The sequence below is a fragment of the Scophthalmus maximus genome, chromosome 21, assembly GCF_022379125.1.
Source record: "Scophthalmus maximus strain ysfricsl-2021 chromosome 21, ASM2237912v1, whole genome shotgun sequence".
Lineage (NCBI taxonomy): Eukaryota > Metazoa > Chordata > Actinopteri > Pleuronectiformes > Scophthalmidae > Scophthalmus > Scophthalmus maximus.
In genome coordinates this window covers 9,082,770-9,103,979 of record NC_061535.1, presented here as the reverse complement: position 1 = coordinate 9,103,979, position 21,210 = coordinate 9,082,770, and the positions used below count along the sequence as shown (strand labels likewise).

At 45.5% G+C, this 21,210-nt stretch overlaps 1 protein-coding gene across 6 annotated transcripts in view; it reads right to left on the bottom strand.

Moving 5' to 3' along the window:
- Positions 1 to 21,210, bottom strand: part of LOC118291287 (partitioning defective 3 homolog) — a 289,475-nt gene that overhangs the window by 88,162 nt on the left and 180,103 nt on the right. For 4 of the 6 annotated variants that reach the window (XM_035619432.2, XM_035619430.2, XM_035619429.2 and 1 more), the window contains exons 17-20: positions 15,114 to 15,262; positions 12,227 to 12,265; positions 7,078 to 7,311; positions 3,743 to 3,974 (exon numbers count right to left, since the gene is read on the bottom strand). In XM_035619432.2, the coding sequence (XP_035475325.2) occupies positions 3,743 to 3,974; positions 7,078 to 7,311; positions 12,227 to 12,265; positions 15,114 to 15,262 (654 nt within the window). The remainder of the gene's footprint in view (positions 1 to 3,742; positions 3,975 to 7,077; positions 7,312 to 12,226; positions 12,266 to 15,113; positions 15,263 to 21,210) is intronic. The other 2 variants (XM_035619434.2, XM_035619431.2) reach the window with 1 other exon arrangement.

Here is a 21,210-nt window from a genome sequence, read left to right as displayed (position 1 = left end):
TCACCTCGAGCTCCAGAGTCGGTTGATGGCTCGGCACGAGGCATGCCACTTATCAGATTGGTGGGCTAACAGTATGTGTGTGTGAGTGACTAACACGGACGAGCAAGGATGAGATGCCAGAGCCCATTAACACATCTAACAACACGACTCATTTTATTTATACACGTGCACGCAAAATATGCATTATACACACACACACATGCATGTGCACCGGGAAAAGAGAAAAATCACCAGAGATCCTCAAACCTGCCTCCAGGCAGACAGCAGCACGATGCCGTGACTGCCGCTGTGAAAAGCCCCCCCCCCCTCTTCTCTTATTCCCCCTCTTCCTTTCCCTTTCCTTTGCATCCTCCTTTCCCACCCTCCCTTGGTGCCCCAGTTCACTCCAGTGCACACGGCCCCTCTCTCCTTCTCACCCAATCCGCCCTCCATCCCCCTCATATCTGGCCCCCAGTCCCCCGTCCCAACACTGCCTTGCCTTTTTTGCAGCCTTCACACTACTGTTTCTCCTTCATACTACTGTTTGCCTTTTCAACAATATGATGCATTTCCCTCAGTTATACATATATACAAAATTATTTAGACATAGAAATATGAATGTGCAAATACACAACCATGTATATCAACATTCTGAAGATGGATATAGATATCGAATGAGTCCATTCAACCCCTGAAATAATTACTTGTCACTGTTTTAACAGCTGAATACTTGCCATATAATAAATTACCCAGAATGTGTACTTTATATGTGCTCACACACACGTCAACACATCGAGAGACGGGGGATGGCCTTTGATGGAGGAGGTCAGTCAGTCACAGAGCAGATAAACAACACCTCATTAGACTTGTTGAAGGGAGTCTCGAAGGCCGGGGCTGAGACCTCATTGTCTGCTACCATGCGAACAGAGCCCGGGGCAAGGCTTCCGACCCCTAAACAAAACTGATAGAATCAGAAAGTAATGATCACATCTTATCCACTAGAGAGGAGATGAATAATCACATCGAGTAATATCCCTCTGAAGGCCGACACGGACACGCGGCAATACATGCATGCAACAGACATCCACGAAATAACTATCATATCAAGCTGCCCGGGGATAAATTTGTAGGCTATCCAATGCATGCATGCATGCACATTGCTATCCATTCATAAGATTAAAAGTTATCCATTAGTGGATGGTAGAAGACTGTGGACCAGGCAGCCTGCCATCCTAGAGGCAGTGCAGTATGAATCCAGAGAGGCAGGGAAGCCACGCTCGTGTACTACAGTACACTTTCCTTGCTTTGGGCTTCAGGCAGTCAATTTTCTTTCCATCACGCACTTGCACACTTTCAGTCCTTCTTGCACTCACAGTATTTATCTCCCTCTCTCCCTCTATCCTCCCCCCTCTGTATTAGGCCGGCCTCCTTTCCCCTGGGTCTGATGTTAATGCACTCCCAATCAGACTGTCCATTAAGCGGACGTGCGCTACACGTTCATCAGGCCATCCAGAGGCCCGCATGCAAATGAGCTCAAATTGCAGCGCGCCGCAAGCTCCTTGAGATCTCCTCGGAGGGAGAAGGTGAGTGTAAGAGACGCAGTGTGTGAGAAAAGCAGGAAAAAAAAGTGAGTGCCTGCCTGTCCACTTTATGCAAATGGGAAGCACGGAGACAAGCATTACAAAAGATTACCCCAATCAGCGAGTCCTTTCGATGCTTTGATTCAACGGTGAGACACTCACACGAGTGAAACTTGCTCGTGTAAATTCTATCCATGATGTGTAAGCTTGAGAGCGTTTACTTACTGCCAGCCGAACCCTTTGTCATGCACAGTACACCTCTTTTTTGCAAGAATTGTCAACTGTGAGTCACACGGCAGATCTTTCACTTTCTTTCCCTCTCCCCCTTTTTGACCGCCAAGCATTTCACATCACTCCACTTTGTTCTTTACTTAAAAAGTTGGATATTTTATCCAGTGGGACACATTCATATTCACCTCAGTTCTTTGCCATCTCTCACTTTCTAAATCTGTTTGGTGAATTGTGAGGGAACAGAGAGAGAGAGAGAGAGAGAGAGAGAGAGAACAGAAAAAAAAAGTCAGTGTAGAAGTGTGGGTATGTGAGCTGTCATAGTCTTAAGTAGGAAATTGTTTGAGGTATCAACGAGAGGAGGAAAGACAAAGACTGAGAGTCGGAGGGACATGCTGCATTGGGAGGCTGCCTCTTTGCATTCAGGAGGCACAGGGCCCGGTGTTAAATGCATGGAGACGGAGGCGGGTGTCAACGAGGCCTGCCACATGCCAACTCTTAAGTGGCAGTGGCACTCAGAGATAATGAAGAACGATGATGAGGCCGAGGGGCCCACGGGCGCAGCTAAAATCACCAAGCAGACACCTCTATCCGGCCGAGCACGCGGCCCCCTCAAAACGGTTTGCCAACGGCGCTCGGAAAATGTCACAGAGCGTTCAAACCTGTGGCTCAGATGTCCTCCTTTGTCTATTGCTGCAGAGCGTCTCTCTGTGCGTGTGCTCCTGTGAGCATGCGTGTGCGTCTCAACATCGGTGCTCAACGCCTGGCGTGCGAGAGAATTCTGAGCCCGTGTGAGTCGTTATGCATTAACACCACATGATGCAGAGACAGTCGAGTTTAAAAAAAAAACACAAACCCACAAGAGTGAAAAATAATGGAAGATGAGCAAGCTCCCCACATTCCTCAATCGTGACCTCAAAACACACTTGTCGTCTTTATTGTTCATTACCGAGCCGTGCGCCACGATACGCTAACTAATCCCATTAAACTAATCCACATGAAAACAACTTACGGCACGATAACGGCCCGCACTGCCTCCACCATTAATTTATTCCATATTCAAATGTGCACGGAATTGAAATAATTAATGTGACTCCCCCACTAATTTTCCTTGTGGCAGAGATACTGAATGGATACCCGCAGGATGTTTATTTTTATCTGGAGTCTCTTTGCATGTTTCTCCTACTGTTGTCTATGTGCACAGTGTGTGGTTCAAATCCACATTACTGTAGGGTAAAAAGATCTGTTTTTTGCCTCAGTGGCAGTTGTATTATATTACAGACCGGAAGCAACAACCACAACATTCAGCAGGAGACGTGTCAGACTTGAAAATTGCTGCCAGCTTCCCGGGGTATACAGTATAAGGTGTCCACACATTGTTAAAGACCTACAACAGGTGACTTTATGAAATAACTGCCAAGACATGACTTCAGTCTGGAACTGTATGTCTCCCTCCAAAATTTTGCAAGTGCATGATGAGACAGCTGCTGAGAGAATGTCGATCACAAGCAAAAATCCCAACCTGCAGTGGATTTCATCATTTCCAAAGGCCTTTTATCCCCAGAACCCGAGTCACAGCTCCCGCATTAGCACCCGCATGGGCCCTGGACATTGTCTGATGGTTAACAAATGAGCGTGTTTGGATAGGAGCGGTGCTTATGTGGGTCTATGAATAAAACATGTTGCCCCTATTAAAAATAATCTGGTTCAAAAGTGCCAGAGGCCCTTGAGGTCAACAACCCCCCTCCCCCCCCTCCACTCCCTCCATCTCACAGGGTTCAAGGAGAGGGGTCCCTGATTAGCACCGGCAACATCCCGAGAATGCATTCAAATTCTGTATGATCCAGCTGTGAACGTGTTGGGAGGAATTAAATAGAGAGATAGCAGTCGGAGCTCGAGGCTAGACAGGGGCGACTTGTTTGGCAATTTGAGCGTCGCTCCGTCTCGTTTCTTACCTGAACATCTCGCCCAGGCCCTTCAGCATGCCTTTCTTGGGTTTGATCTTGTCCTTGTCTTTCTCCTCTTTGTCCCTTTCTGGTTTCTTTTCCTTCCCCCCAACCTTGTCCCAATCTTTGCGTCTGTCCTCTTTGGAGAGGTTGCCGTTCAGCCCGGAACCCACAATGAGGTCACCGCTGGTGGACATCGACTCACGACCCGATCGGGAACTTCCCTCCGTGTCCTCGTCCACTGCAGTGAAGAGATAAGGGGATGGGGAGGATGTCAGAACTTTGACGTGCAAGAGAGAAAGATAAAAAAGTAAGTAAGTCAATAAAGTGAGAGAGAAACTTAAACTTCTACTTGACTCCCCGTAGATCCCAGAGCCTCATTTGAAATCAGCACACAACACCCAAGAATCACTTTCTCTTGTAATATCAGATAAACCATTAAAAGAAGTGGTGTCTCCCACAAGGTATAGCAGCTTTGAACAAAACAAGCAGAATTCATCCATCTCATTAGAGCAGAATATATTTACATTGTACACCCTTTGAGAATAGTTGAACATATTTTCACTTAGCTGAAAGCCTGGAGTTATTTTAAGTGTGTACTTTTCACACAGCTCACAAGAGAACAATCTTTCCCCCCCCCCAATTTCTGTTGCATTTCAAACCAAAATGATATGACCAAATAACAGAAGTTGTAATGATATGAATATGAATCTGGTTCTTAATTTCACATTTCTTAAATTGCATCTCATTTCAACCCTGACATAAAATTGAGACTGAACTCCTTCGGAGATGTAGGGTTGATTAAACTCAAAGTTTCCATCACATCTAATCAGAACTGATGTGCAAAATGTAATTAATCTGTCAGTAATTATACATTCAAATAATCGTAAAAAAAAAAGAGGCTCCCGGGGATCTTAATTGCAAATGCGGTGTGCTCGGCATAGCTCCTGTCTACGGCGTATCTCTGACTCTGAGGCATGAGGTAGATGTCCTTCAGATTACAACTTATTACTGTCTTGCGTGTCGCTGTCTAAGTTCCGCCTTTGATGGAGGAGGGAAAGGCGCTTATCGTGAGGGAAGAGGAGGGAGGGGAGGCCATGATGGATTTTCAGCGTACAGGGGGAGGCAGACTGCGGGAGGGAGGAGCTGCCGGACTCCCATTTCAAGGGTGAACAGTGGGGTTTGTTTTCTCCTGTGATCTGCGGAGCTATCGGCTGTTTCTTTCAGCCGCCATCTCACGGGGAATTACTGAAATGGAATCTCAACGTGGGGCGCTGGATTGCAGGAATAGAGAGCGAACTTCTGCAGCCTCAACCTGCTCAGTTACGCAGCGCACTGCCGCACGTGGCCCCTCCCTCCCTTCTCTCCAACTGAGTATCAGTTTTATCATTCAGCCTGCTTATCACCCGCTTAAGAACAACAGCAGTGAATAGCAGCTGTGAGCTCTATCTCGCTATGTAAATGAGTGCTAATGTTGCTACTGCCTAACGATGCCAATCTGCAGATAACATTATACTCCAGAGCTTCCCAGAGGGCAGCGGCCACGTGTGCTTGTGCGTCTCATATGTACGTGGCTACGTTACATCATCGTCTTCCATCCATCATTGGAATATTTCAGATACAGCAAGACAAAATAAGAAGGGGATTCCGATCCAAAAACACTGACAAAAGCCGCGATCACTGGACACCGAATGTGAGGCCAATGCGCGGCGATTTAATGGAACAGAAAAGAAGAGCAACTCGGCTCACGATTTCAAAATGACAGCGGGGGCATTTATGAAAACGACAGGAGACAAAGACAATTTGACGAGACAGACAACCACAGGAAACATTTAGTCACTTTAGCGAAAACTTCCCTGCTTTAATAATCTGGCTTTAACTGGCTTATCGGTGAAGGTCATAACAGTCGCGAAGGATACATTAAAGAAGGGATTTTTGCTCTACACGGCGTCTTTTCCTTCTTTCTTTTTACCGTTTTCCTCAAAAGATGAAACACACAAGGGGGAGTGCATTTTGCCCAGGCAGGATATCTTTGGGGACACATTTTCTTTGGGTGACGCCACATTCTTATTTTATGTAAATAAAAGTCTGGGAGCAGAGGAAGGCAGAGGCTTATCTGTCAACTTTGACTATTAACCTCAGTGACGAGCACAGACTGGCTGCTTTTATCTAAATTGAAAAAACAGAGTTATTTGAATATCATGAGGGAGAATGCAATATACCGCGGCAAGGGAAATCGGTTGCTTTCCCCATTTTTCTTTGCAGAGATAAGACTGTATTTAGTGGCACGCCGACAGAGCTTATGAGAACAAAGCGTTTCAGGCAAATAATTCTTTCTCTCTCAAACGTCCCCGCAGCTCTTTTAATGGAATCCTTTAATGGTGGATGGAAATTTATATCCGGTGATTACTCTTGTGGTGTTGCAGTGTTATTACCTGTCGCAAAACATAAGACGGCTGTCTCTCTATACCCAGTGCATGTTTTTTTGTCACCAAACACCAAGTGGAAATGGATATATCCACTCAAAGAGAGTCGTTCTTTTTCTTCTCTTCTAGTTTTCGCAGTTAAGGTAAATTCCAGGAAGGTACATCTTGGTTTCACTCGGCGTGACGCACGCAGGAAAACAAAAGTCGTCCGGACTTATGTGTCAGAGCTAACTGTCCCACACCGAAGCACGCTCCAGTTCTTTTCTAATCACAGTCATCGTAACGACACGTGCATCTGACCTGTGGAATGGACACAATAGGGGCCTGATGTGTGATGTAAGTGTGCGGCAGGGGCTCTCACCTTGCATGCACTATGTTGAAAAACATGGCAATGCACTTTAAGATTATGTAAGCTCCAGGGAAACACTTTCCACTAAACATCAACTACAGGATGTGAATATTAATGAGTGTGTAACGTTGATGCTTGTTGCCATGTGCTTTGTGACACACACAAACAAACACACGCACGCACGCACGCACACACACACACACGCACACACACACACACACACACACACGCACACACACACACACACACGCACGCACACACACACACACACACACACACACATACACACACACACACACGCACACACACACACACACAATCTCTCTCTCATTTCTCTCTAGAGCGAGTGGGGATCCCTAACCTAGTTTCCTTGGTGGCTGAAGTCATTCTGAACATACTCTGCCGAAGCGTTATTGTGTTGGCCTACATTTCACTAAATTCTTTTTTTTCCGGAAATGATCTACTATTATCTTCCATTGTACATTATTAAATCACACAGTACCGGGCACACTATCCTGGATCACTACTCTGAATAATCCCCCCAAAAATCTCGGTGTCTAAACACTCACACGTCTCCATGCTGTTCTCCTCTTCTGTCGTCGCGGCGCCAGGATTCTCATACGATTTGTCGATTGCAGCTCGGAAGCTCTCGTTGCAGCCGCGGCCCCGGGCGATCCGCGAGCGTGGCCGGTTGACGTTGATCTCACTTTTCAGCGCCGCCTCAGCAACGGCCGTCTGGAGACTTTCGAGGGAGCTGGACTTTTTCAGGCCCAGCGAGGGCCCGACCTCTTGTTCTGCGGTGCCTATGGAGAGAGTACATTGTGTCACTGAGGACAGCAGACTAATGGCGTGTGACTCTAACGCCGCCACGATGGCAAACCTAAAACTAATCATCACGAAGCTCATTGCGTGTCAATGAATCATTCACGTTCAGCTGGTTCTGTATGGGATGATGTTTTTGTGCCGAACCTGGCAGGCAAAGAGAAAGTGTGAGTCTGGCAATTAGCTCGAAAAACAAATGACGCCATTGCCTGGCCAATGAAGTGTGTGAAATGAGAACAGAGTATTACATCTTCACGGAGACATTTTCCTGTTGCGACTTATAATTCAGCCTTCAGAGTTAAATCATATGGCTGTAGCATAATGCATATAAATGAAATATCAAAGACAGCAATGTACCAGAGTGATTATGGTGTTATGCTAAAATATTATAAATTCCAAAAATGTTCATGGAGGCCGTGAACCGAAAACAGATCCCTTGGGTGGTCCTCACTCTCTGTTCTCTCTCCCTCTACCAGAAAGGAGGGAGAAAAAAGGCAAAGATTTATTCTTCCTCTATATTCTTCTTCATACGGCTGCATTTTAAGACCACCACATGTAGACAATTTCACTTTTAAGAATAAAACTAAACTGCTTTGTTAATAGCCTTAAGAAAATTAGCCTGGTGCCATCACATGAACTGTACATAGAAACTCAAAACACACCTTAGTATGAGCATGGAAATAGCGTTCATGGCCACTTGCTTCACAAAAATCAGAGCAGCTAATTCTGCACGTTCATTCTTCGGAGGGCGTACACACGTGCTGATACACAAGCCGGTGGGCCAACTGTGGAGAGAGCCTAGTGAATGTTCATCAGTCAACCCCTTTTTCAACATTGGAGCCAGGCCCCGAAAAGGCAGTAATTATTTTTCCAATGCTTGCCAGGGGTTTGTTTAGGGTATGTTAGTGGAGCGCGACTCAGGTATTGGTATTTCATTTTGTCAGGGAGCGTCTGTCAGCTCCCCGGAGCTCTTGCCTTACCTGCCAGTTGGTAAACAAACAGGCCGGTTGATTTTCTGTCCCCTTTACTCTACCTCGATTTCAGCGTGCTGCGCGGCGCTGTCAAACACGACAGGGCGGTTTTCTGAATAAGTGCAAGTGAGGCCTTGTTAGAATATAAACTTCTGCGCGGAGAAAAATATCAGTAATAACGGATAAGCTCTTGATTCAATCACTTTTGCAGCCTCACGGACTCTCTGAGGACGGAGCACATGTCGATGAGGTCTGGACAGAGCGGCATTGTTTCTTTACGACTCCCTGCGGACCACATAAGACCCACCGCATGGAGCGGGTGTGTGCTGCTGTTTCCTCTGTGGCTTCGTGTGGTGTAAATGAATGTCTCCTACAGCTCCTCCTGTTGGTTTCCAATGGCAAATGTTGCTCTAAGGTCTCGTCTCTCTACCCCCACTGAACAGAACACACACATGCCGACACCGGGTGTATATGTTTGTATGTCCCCGCGCAGGAACTCCTCAATAGGCACAAGAACACAAACGCACGATCTATACACACACACTAACATCAACAAGGTCCTCGACATGTTTAACGTGGCCTAAATGAGGCGTGACCCGCTGCAGCTCGGTGATCACAGTGGATCTTCAGTTGGAGGGGTCGCGGGGCCAAACACAGGTAAGGCAAAGAAAATAAACCCCCATCACTGAGGGAAAACAATTTGGGGGCCGTGGTTTGTTTCAGTGCACGAGAGATTAAAAGAGGAAGAGAGGGAATATCAAGCATGGTGAACACACAAGGGTTACCAAAGCAGGGTGTGAATGAGCTTAGGGAAGAGAGAGAGCTTACATTGGCAACACGATGCACAAATGTGTATATGCTGCAACTGTTATTGTCATTGTTACTGTAATTTCACCAATGACAGCTTGTTCTTTTTCTTGTTGGCTGAATGCCTTTGCGATCTTCTTCTTGATCCCTTAACCAAGCAAACCTGCAGCAGCTCACCGGTGATGAGCCTGCCAGTTCAAACACTCATCTCGACAGTTACTCGCAGAGGACAAATGTAGGAAAACGCGATGCTGACTGATTTCCACTTTCAGTCAGTCCTGTTATTTTTAAAGGAGCTGAACGTGTTAATGCTCCTTTTGGAATCTTTTTTCCCCGTCACAAGGGCATCCCGTTGTTTTGCTGTGTTCGCTACGTATGCATACTGAGAGTATGAGTGCTTCTCCGTCATCTATGTGGTGTCAAAGAAGTCAGATAAGGCTAAAAGGTCAGCTGTTAGCCAGCGGTGTTGGGTTCCCAGGCTGGTGAACGTACTGTTATGCATTTAACACACCATTTCCCCTTCCTTTTTGTCAATGTTAATACAAGTGACAAATCCCCAGAGAGCCTGGACTCAATCCTGAAAGTAGCATTCAAAATAAACGAACACCAATCCAATAACGTTGCATCCCATTTAGTGGGGAGAGCTCAAGTGTGCGCCCTCGGGCCGTTTCAGACCACTAAAATGAAACTTTACCGTGTACCACAAATGTCTAAGAGGTCAAACGTTCTCTGCTTGCAGGAAGAGAAGACACATTTTACTGCTTAGTTCCTCAGACCATTTCTGATTACTATGACAAATTTTAATGCCAGGGAAGCATAAAGAGCCTTACGAGAGCAAGAGAATGCAAGTAAAAAAAAAAATCATGTAATTCATTTGTTCAGAAGGAGTAATCTCATCATGTGGAGGACAAGAGAGGACAGTCTAAAGAAAAAATGTATCACAAGGAAACAGGCGCAGATACAGCATAGCCGGAAAATGATGTAATTTTTCATACTTTGTGGATAAAACTCCATCAACCCAGTACAAATGTCATGTAAATTTTGTGTTTTTAAGCTGGTGCATTAATCCTGCCAACAGAGGACAGGCAGAAGCCAGGGTGCATGTTTGACACAATGGGATTTCAAGTTAGAGACGCACAGGATGCAACAGTTCAAGGGAACACAAATGACATCTGCTGTACTCGGAAACAGGGAATTATTCTCCCGCTTGGTATTCCGCACCATGATCCCCTTTGGCATTGTTTCTCGCCTTCGTGGTGAACGACTGAGAGACGCAGGGAGACAAAGAGAATGGGAGAGCGAAGCAAAGAGAGAGAGTTTGCCCACAGACCCCGGCTGCCTCCAACCTGCCTTTGTTTTCATCAGAGGCAGCCCTGGATCTCCTGGGAGAGTTTGACGGACAGCTCTCTGTATGCCAGTCTATTATGCGATTCCTATCACACAACAGAAGCCTCGGTGCCCTGCTCCTCATCTCCCTCTTATTCAGAGGGATGAAAATACATATTCCCCCTACTGCATACAGACAAGAGCTCGTCTCTCCCTATATGTTTGGAGGAGAAATGAAAATCACCGTAATGAAATAAGAAGAAAAGAAAAAAAATAGACAATCGAACCACATATGGGAGGAGTGCACGTGGAATTTTGCCATGGCTAAAGACAAAAAATAGCCATTGTGCTGTGCTCCTCAGCCAGATTAAGGGCAAGGACGGTTAATTGCAGAAGATCCATTGCCATTAAACGTAAGAGGGAAGGTATGGCAAACTCCATGAATAAATCAGCAGCTGTTATTACAGGGACAGGAGCCCATAGTATAATTAGAGCAGCTAAAACTATGCTCCCAAGCCATTATTCACCACAGGCCCTTGCATGTAAAGATCTGTGTACAGACAGGGGCTCCATTACACATAATTTATTCAAAGAGTCAGGGCTTTAAGTAGGGTGGTAAAAGGGTAATTATGTTAAAAATAGCCTCCAAGGTGGTCGAGCGAAGGCCATGTCCAGGTGTCCTATTGGCAGAGAGGCATCACTGGGTCGGCCGGGCTCCTACGTCTCTGCCAGTTGTGGATCATTAGCCCGACAGAGGACGTCCTCCGGACGCTGAACATGTGTCGCAAAGGAATCATCATGGCCTGGTGCTGGTGGTTGATATCTTAATCATGAATTTCCCGGATACATTCCTGTGGTCAATATTTTTTTCACTTTCATACTTGCTCATCACTCTAACAGTAAGCCTACTTGCTAAACCGGCTACTAATATGCAGAGGCTGGCAACTTTCAAGCCAAGAATGGCAACCCACTGGATCAGCAACTGAAACCCACAATTAGGGTGAGTGCCCATCTCTCATTTAACACGGCCAATCGGTGACTTCCACTTAATATCTATCTTTTACACTTTTCCTGCCTGTTAAGGAGTTGTTGAGATATGCACAAAGTTGTCGTATTTTTGCAGAAAGTGATGTTGCTTACCAAATATGGGCATATATAAGGTATTTTCTTCCCCTAAGATATCCCTGAACACAACAATTGATAAGCATGTTAGTTTAAAATGAGTGCTCTCAGACAAAATCACTCAAAAATATCCCTTTGTGTCTCAGTCATCGGCTCATTCTGTGCTAATTTACTGGAGTGAATGCTCTCTAATGTGATGGAAACCAGGCTCGAAACAGCCCGACTAGGATGGATCAATTGCAGCGAGCCGAAGAGGCCAACTGGCAATGAATGTCTCTCAATTGCAAATGCCACTCCATTGCCTGGCTTTCTCCAGCCCCGCACACCTCGCGCGGGAACGGGACATTTCTTCAATCACTCGCGCTGCAGAACGAGCACAATGGCACAGGTTCCCACATTAGTTGCCAAGTCTCCATTCAATGCCGCGCAACTCCCTCTCAGCAGTATGAAAACTGTCTTTTGATCATGCCGCAATTACCTCAAACAGCCCTGTCCTTCATATACATCCAGAGGTGCCAAGATCACACAGCCAATAATGGCTGGTTGTGTGCTGGTTATGGAGAAAGAGTGGAACTGTTTCATCTGTATCATTGACCCAGCTGAACGACCATAATGGCCCATTGTAGGGATGGTGTGAGTGTATTGAGTTTGTGCCGACATGGTCGCTTACCTCCGCTGGTTCTTGTGCCGCCGTTAATCTCATCTGCTACTGTTAAAGAGCATAAACAGGCGGGAGTGGTTAGTGCCTTCTGTGCCATGTCATTGAGCGCATGCAAAGCAGAGACAGAAGCAGAAAGTGCAGGCAGATACTGAACAGTTGGAGAAGAGCAATATAAAGTGGAGCAGATATTCCAGCCCATGCAACAGCCTGTCAATCATGAGGCTTTACAAGGAAAAGTGGCTGGAATGCGCTAACCTATTACTGTCAGCCGTCGCACCTCACGTCTCTTTCTTCCCCCTTTTCTTCCCTCACTCACTTTTAGTTCTCTGTCTAAATCGGATTGAACTGCGGGACTGCTGACTGGTTTAGCATATTCCAACAAGCTTCAAAGTCTCGAAATCCATCTGCGGATGTCATTTGGGAGCACCTGGAACACGACTGAAAGGAGGGACAAAAAATACCTAGTGACAGAAGAAAATGAGTCTGTACAGCACTGTTGGCCATGTTAACAACTTAGTCAGGCTAGCTTTGAAAGGGAAGGACAGCTTTATTAATGTGTTAATGGAAAGACGAGAGGCACCGTATTTACACCTCCTGCTTCACCGAACTTCTGAAGACAAACTTGTCAATGACCAACAGTGAGCAAAACGCCGAGGCTTGAGGGGAAAAAACGTCGGCAATATGTTCTTTGGCTGATTTAATTTCCAGCTCTATTATACATTACCCATGGGCCATTTTTCATTGTGTTGCTTTGATGTAATAATTTCATTTTAAAATAATACTATGGCAGTGTGTCCCAGTGAGATAGATTGGACTTATATGCCATTAGATACACAGCAATTCGCATATGTAGATTTCATTTTGAACACACGCTCCCGAGCCTGTGACACAGATTTGCTCAGTTCCGCTCGGCCCCCGTCTTCAGCCTCTCTTCATCTCTCCCTGGACATGTCTTTCTCCTTCTGCCCACCAGATGTCCCTGGACTTTTTCCTCCGTTACACTTGCTCACCTGTTGTTCATTTGAAATCACCTGAGCTTGCTACAACACACACACACACACACACACACACACACCTATCCCATCACCTCTGTCAGTTTTTCTACCTGCCTTTGTCAAAAGCTCTTTAGCAGTTCATCTCTGTATGTTCTGGTTTATGTTCCAGAGTATCCTCCTTTGTTCTGCTGCTCATGTTTGCATTGCCTGTGTTCTGATTCCTGTGGCATGTTCATGCACCTGTCTGCCTGTCGGCCAGTTTCTTCTTTTGACTTGACTTTACTGCCTGCCTTTCGGCGTGCGTTTGGATCCTCCTTGCCTGTGTTGTAACAGCAAACCCCAAAACGGTTTGTGGTCCGTGTAGGGACTGAAACGCTTCTCCTCTGGGAACCCGTGTCAGTTACAAGAGTTATTAGGAGAGGAACAAGTGAGTTATATCCGTGCACCATCTGAACACTGCGATATCCTCACTGATGGATTATGATTATTTCATTGGCAGGGATTTCTGACAGCGGGATATTTCACAAACTCAATTGGGCCCTCAAAGCAGTGGAACGGAATGTGATTTTAAATTATGTCTAACAACACATGCACACTGATCTGATCTAAGAAGCAATAAAGTCAACAGAGATTTATAAAAAATCAATAACGCTGGTTAATCTATGGGTGAGGTATTGTTTTATGAGCAGAGGAACTAGTCTCCTTTATAAAAACAAGGGCTGTTTCCTAGAACTAATCAAATTAACAAATAAATGCTGATGCCACTTTGGCTCAATAAAGAACCTTTTTTTGATTCAACTTGATGATCTGCCTTTGCAATAATGAGAACCATCATGGAGCGATCTCAGCTCCCTATCCATTCTGCTCACTTCCTGTCCTCGGTAATGTCCAATCATATTTCAACACCAAGAACATAATGGAGACTCTTTATTTTTTTGGGTCAACCCATTCCTCAGCGAAATCTCTCCCACAACCAGTTATCATCTTTCTCCAAAGCGGCACTTTCTGCTAAAAGTTTGTTTTGTCTGCCTTCACTGAGGAGTAGAGAAAGTTATGATGGTGAACAGAGGCTATGCTGTAGCTGATGTAGGAAAGGTGGACCCCACGGAGCTAAGTGCAGCGGTCCGGACCTACATGTGTCTGGCAGAGAGTCAAAGGTTCCTACAGGTCTCTGGGCTCCTTGTGGAGGAGAGTTAGTTGTTATCTGTTATGATTAGCCAGTGATCCGAGAGAAGGCAGCGTCTACTTCAGCCTCAGTGGGAGAGTCTCTGGACTGACAGCATTTTCTTCCCTGGTGTGTGTGAATGTGTGTTTGGTGTGTGTGTGTGTGTGTGTCCAGCATTCCCACCACTATACAGTCACTAAAAAGGCCATTGTTCTCTTGTTTTCTTGTGTTTTACCCATGCTCCACTGGACAAAAGGCCGAGGGATGCGGATGCCAAACAAGGACAGTTGATGGCTGGACTTGTTGCCAAAGGTAACACAATCGGAATATTGCATTTATTGCTTTGTGGTGTGTGACTATATCGTTTGGTTTTATTGTTGTAACAATGGTTTATGTTGCTCTCTGTTGTCAGGTCACTATTGGAATCTCAATGGGTGGAAACAGTTGGCCTTGCTCTACTCAACTGTAATACAATCTGTCTAGCAGCACCCCTAAAGAGGTGGCATGCGCTAAACTATTTATTTGCCAAGACCAGTTGCCGGGCAACCAGTGGAGACCCAGCGGAGACAGTGTTAAAGTTAATGGTCATTTAGTTTGTGGTTAAGAACAAGTACGACAGAAAGAGCTCCTCTGTCTCTCAAAGAGCAAAATAGAATATTTGCCTAAATGTTGAACTTTTCCTTCAATCACACACTCTTGACGTGTGATGTTGGTTTTCACATAGCAGAGCATTTACCTAGATCCATGCTCTTCGACTTGCGGGTCTTGACGATCTCCAGGTTGGCAGCATTTTCATATTGCTTGGTGCGTTTCTCTGACATACTCTGCCGGCCAAAGCCTTCCCTCTGGAACGAGCCATCCGGGTCTGCGTCAGGACTGAGCGTGCTGCAGTTCATGAAGAAGAAAAAAAAATAATACATATCATCAAAGAGTCATGGCCGTAGCACAGTAATTCCAAAAGCGTACACCTTTTAATCCGATGATTATCCGAATAAAGAATATATGTTATAATCATCAACATCAGGTTGCTTAAATATTGCCAGGGGGCATTGTAATAATAGGAATAGAAGACAAAATCAATTATTATTCATACGCCCCAACAGCTCAACCCAAACACACACACACACACACACACACACACACACACACACACACACACACACACACACACACACACACACACAGTCAGTCAATTCCGATCCTTAAATTCAATGTCTATTATAATAAAGGACACTGCCATCTCTGCTTGGGGGGGGTATTCCAGGGTGCTCTGGGGTCATGGCCACTCAATAACCCCCCTCTTCCAATATGTCTGGAGCTGTGGCAGGGGCCCGCCCCACCAAAGCGCACTCCCTATTTGAGGTCCTCTATCTCTGTCTGGATCTTAATTGAAAATCGGAGGGGAGCGGGTGAAGGGGATTCGGAGAGGGGGACACGGGCATCTGAATGCAGAAGAATGCATTTACAATTAAGGGGAGACAGAAGGGAGGGGAGGCAGTGCGATGCAGAGTCTAACAAATGTTAGCCCACGAGAGACACTTCCTTTTGTTCTGTTGATCATCATTTGTATTGTTTACAGATATTTTTTGTCCCAATATAGTTTATGTGAATTTGTGTTTTCCAGTATATCCTCTTTGAGTAGATGCTCCATGAAGCACTCTTCAATATTAGTAGTATCACCTCACGGCAACCGCAGATCTGCGAGCACTTGTTTGCATGTACACAATTCGCATTTGGGTCGTCAACCCCATTTAACGAAAGAGCCGCTTCATGTGTCACCAAGGAGCCGGCGTCAACGTGTCACTTTGCTGTGGACCACCCCTGACAATCCCAACTAAGATCAGACCGCCTCGCAGGACCAACTCCAGCTGACACGGGATGAGAGGGAGGTGGGGCAGGAAGAGGGGGATGACAGCACAGATGTATTATTCATTTATTCATCATCCCTCACTTTTTCTCCTCTCATCATCCCGAGCCCACAAAAAAAAACAGCCTGCCCTCCCTTTTTTTCCGCTTCGGCAAATGTCATCTGTCGGAGCGTGACTGAGACGGTGCAGATGAGAAAGGACGATCATTTTCAGACTGAATTTAGATTTCCTTCGCTCTTGCCAGGATTGTGCTTCTGGGGAAATTGAACACACACAGAACATAGACAAAGTGTGAGGCCGGCGGGTGGGATCGTGAACAGCCCTGTCACACAGGTACAGACTGTTGGCGAGAGTGTGAGAGTCATTACAGCTGGGCTGAATCAGAAGCCGCCGTGTCAGAGCAAGAATGGTGAGAAATCTGTGGGCAGTGAGAGTGATGTTCAGAGGGACGGCCCAGCGGTGGTGCAAATTCACTTGGTGGGACGTCAGATCTGTTGGTTAAAGCTGACGTTTAAGAAGCCATTTTGACATCGCTGCTGCTTCACTTTGGTTCACACAGAGCAGTCACAAAACACCAGGGTTGGGATCCAGGGTAACCTGGAGAGAAGCTGGCATACGTCTTTTTTTGAGTATCACAAGCCAGAGATGCTGTACTTACTGTCAGAACTAAGGTCAAAATAAGCATTATTAACTATGAAACAAGACTATAAGCAATAATAACTATGAGAATCACTGGTGGTGACCCTCTACACCAATCAGATATTACACAATTGAGTGTTGCAGATTCCATAGCGGATTCAAAACGATCACAAAAGATGGCATTTTAACCACATAACACCAATACGTGTGCTACTTACTGTACCAAATATTGCAAAGCTAGCATTAATCTTCGCGTCTACTTAAAACATGCACTCAAGGATTCAAAGCCTGTACAGTGCATTAATAGTACATGCAGCACTCAATGGCAGATTCTGCATTCACTCTGTACTGGCTAAGGAATGCTCGTTGTAATGAGATACGGCTTTGGGAGTCTCTTTGTTCTGATCCAGATGTTTCTAAAGTTCAAATGTTGTCCACCGGCAGACAGAAATACCGACCTCGTCTGGCTGAGTCTATGATGGTGCGACCCGTACTGGACTTCACTGATTTGCTCACTTTGGTCACATGCTCAATGAAAAATATATTGGACCGATGGGACTAAGAACGAGCTTGACCACGCCTCCCGGAGAAGTTAGATAATCTGCAGAGGGCCACAATTTTCTTCCTCAGACCATCCATCTTGTCCAAGCCTCTGGGTTATTTTTTTTAATAGTGGGCCCAATCCATTTGGATAATACATTCTCTCATCTCTCCTTCTTTACACAGTGTTTAAAAGCAATTTCCACCATTCCGCGCAGATGCCTTCCTACGCGTTCAAAGTCCTCCCATCATCTAAAATTAACCAGCCCGAGGATTGCTCACAGGCAAAAACCACAGCTTTAACTTGCATTTTACTCGTTCCTGTCTCCCTCGCAGGAAGTTAAATGTGTCAAACTGCACATTGGCCTCGTTGCTAAGCGGTGTGTGCTAAAAGCTCTCTGAGCTCACAGTTTACCCCGGTGACTTGTGTGTTTTTGCTTTTTACCAACTCCCAATGCTTCGTACCGTCATTTAAAAATGACCCCAAAGAAGTAAGTCTCAAAGCGTCCTACTACTTAGAAAAGTGCAGCTCAGTCTGATCGACTAGCGGGGGGCTCTGTGCATTCGCTCCAGCGCCTCAGAGGGCGGGCAAGAGGTGGAGAGCAATACTCGGTGAGGTTCTTATGAAATGGTCCTTCTGAGGTTTGGACAGGGGCAATTCAGCTGAGCGCATGAATGCATAGGTGGGCCAAGGAGCTTGAAGGTGCCTTCAATCACTGCATAAAGTCCTGCATGAGAAGTTGCTGCAGAGGTCTGTAATGCCGGCAGGTGCACCGGTGGACACTAAACTGTCAGGGGGGACAAAAAAGGTGAGTGGAGAGTTGTCTATACCCCCTTTAAAATAAAATGTTCTGAAACGTGAGATTATTGTAAAAAATGATTTGACAGATTAAAGCTTTTATTTAACTTGTTTAATTGCACGCTTAGAAGACTTGACTTAAGCCCGGACAAAGAAAACCTATCAAATAAAATTGGTCCATCAGTGCCACAGAGACGAACAGCTGCACCTGTGACTAGCCATGATCCCCTTTCCGATGTTGATGACGTTGCAGCGAGAGACAGAGAGTGAGAGAACGCAATCAATTAAGACTTTCTTAGTCCGTCGGCCGACTCTTGTGCTCACCCCTCGTTCATCACCTGCCCGGTGTGAGGGTGCTCTTGACTTTTGTTGTTACACTGACTACACCGACGGGGACCAGGCAGAGAGATGCTTTGTGCGGCAAGAGCTTGCGTGGAGGTTACTTTGGCATCATTCATGCTGAGATTCGCCTGCACCCTGTCACAGTGAGGCAATGTAGGGCAGACACACACACACACACACACACACACACACAAACACACGCAAGAAGGTGCAGATAAACACGCTCAAGGTGAGCACAGCAATGAGAGCATGTATGACATGCTTGTAGCAAAGGTGCACCGCTGAGACATAGTAAATATTCATAAAGATAGCGGGGACTATTAGCATTTCAGGAATGCCTGCAATTTACATGTGTGTGTGTGTGTGTGTGCGCACTACATTGTGTTAAAAAATCACTGCAAACTTAAATGGACATTTGAGATTATGTGTGTGTGTGTGTGTGTGTGTGTGTGTGTGCGTGTGCACTACAAGGCTGTTTGCATTTATATGTACTTACGCCGATAGTTTGATAGGAAAAACACATGGTTAATAGAGCACTTGTGATTCTTAGTTACATTACTGATGATAGAGACTATTAGGGAGTCAACTGAAGTAGGCAATCTGCCTGCAGTGTTAGTCCGGAAGTTTGTTTGTTCGTGTCTATGCGGACCATTTCCACTTTATATGTTAATTTGTGAAATTGTTTACCAGCCAATGTGTATCTAAACACTCATGAGACTGAGTGTGTGTGTGTGTGTGTGTGTACGTACATGTACTTCTGTGAAAACCAGTTTGAGTTTTAGACCTTGGGATTGGGGACATTTTGGGGAAATTAGGACATTCTGGCTGGTCCTGGGTTGGAGCAAGGGGCTAAAATGGCGTCCACACAAAGACAAAAGAATGGTTTGCTTGTGTGGGCGCGCGCGCGCGCGTGTTCGCCTGGAGTCCTGTTCCATCTCTCCTGGTTGACGGACTGTGTCATAGCTGCATGGGAAATGACATTTCCACCTGCGACATCTCACAAAGACGGAGGAGGACACAGTCTAGTTCTCCCTCTTTCTCTCCGTCTCTCTCACTGTCCGACTCGCTTCTCTCTCTCACCTCAATGAGAATTGACACTCATCCTCTGTCAGCCTCATTCAGATTGACAGTGGCCCCGTGATCCAAGAGGGAAAGTGTAATTTTTCCTTTTTTTTCACTTTTCCTCTTCCAGCTCAACTGTTGTTCTCAGTCCATGGTTTCTAGTGAAACGTTAGAGCACAGGGACTCATTTCTAATCTCTAATGAAGCTACATGTTATCCATTTTTTTTTGCATGTGACCCATCAGGTATTTGGATCTGACAGTTTTTTGTTGAGAATTTTTTTTCCATATTTGTGGGGAAAGGATCTCTGGCATTGAGGAAGTAAGTTGTAAGTATAGAATAATATGCATTGCAGGGTTATTGTGCAATGTTGTTTTTTTTTTAATGCTAAACATCTGAAAATAATTACTATTCTGTGTTAACCCAACAATTCAATCCTTGGTAGATCCAATACAATCTTCAAAAAACCTGGAGAATGAAACCCTGAGGGTTGGGGGGGGGGGGGGGGGTGTGAAACAATTAAATCAATCATACAATCAATACATAATTTAGCAAATTGTGCTGTATTAATTAGAACACAATTGGCAATTGTGCACACGTCTCATTTCCTCCTGTAAGTAGTGAAGCTTAACTCAGGTGGTCTGCGGGGCGGCTATGATAACAGTGGTTGGTATGGTAATAGCAGCCTGTGGGCCACGGGCTATCTGCCAGGAAGTAGTTAGATCCCGACGCTCAGCGATGTTGTGTAACGTTTCCCTGAACCTCAGACTGATGAGCACGCTGCGTACACCCCCGTGGCTTATTTTCTGCACTTCAGTGCTCACCGCACTCTCACCTCTCACCCGCGTATACGTTAGAAAACGGTGAGTTCGAGATGCAGAGTGCAACGGGAGCTGAGAGTGAAGGTGTGCTTGTGGCAGAGATGAGCCTCGCTTTCTCATATTTTCAGAATAAGGACATTCTTAAATTCTTCCTAACCTTCTACCCTGTATAGTAATTATGTCGGAAAAACTGTGTACACTTCTCTTTCCATTGTACATGTGTAATTACGTGAGCAGTAACAGTGTCGCAGTGTATCAAGATTAGTGAACTGTAGCTAAGCAATAAAAAGGTGCTCTGGTCGAATGTTACATTTTAGTGCATCAAGTATTGGATTTTTTGGTATTATTAGAAATGCCACAGAAGTTTGTGGTTCATCATACTTTTTTTCACAAGAATTGCGCATATAAACCACAAGCAGCAGCATAGGCAGAACAACACAAACCTGTGGGTTGAATAAAGTAGCATGAGGAAGTAGAAGAGACATTACCGGCCTCAGACAGAGCCTCGTCTTCAAAGTCAAGTTTTTCTCCTTCAGAACTTTGTAGGTAAGGATTTTAAAATCCTTGTGGTGCTCTTATAAACTTTTCCTGCAGCTCAGGGACTTTTGTTTCGTCTTGTTTGGATGCTACATTGCGATGTGAGCCTGCAAATACTTTTGAAAGGCTTTTTTCCTTTTCTTGCGAAGGACAAAGTTGAAGGCATCTCAGTGAGGATTAGATCGGCTACTAATGCGGCAGTGATGCAAAAGGGAAATATTCATT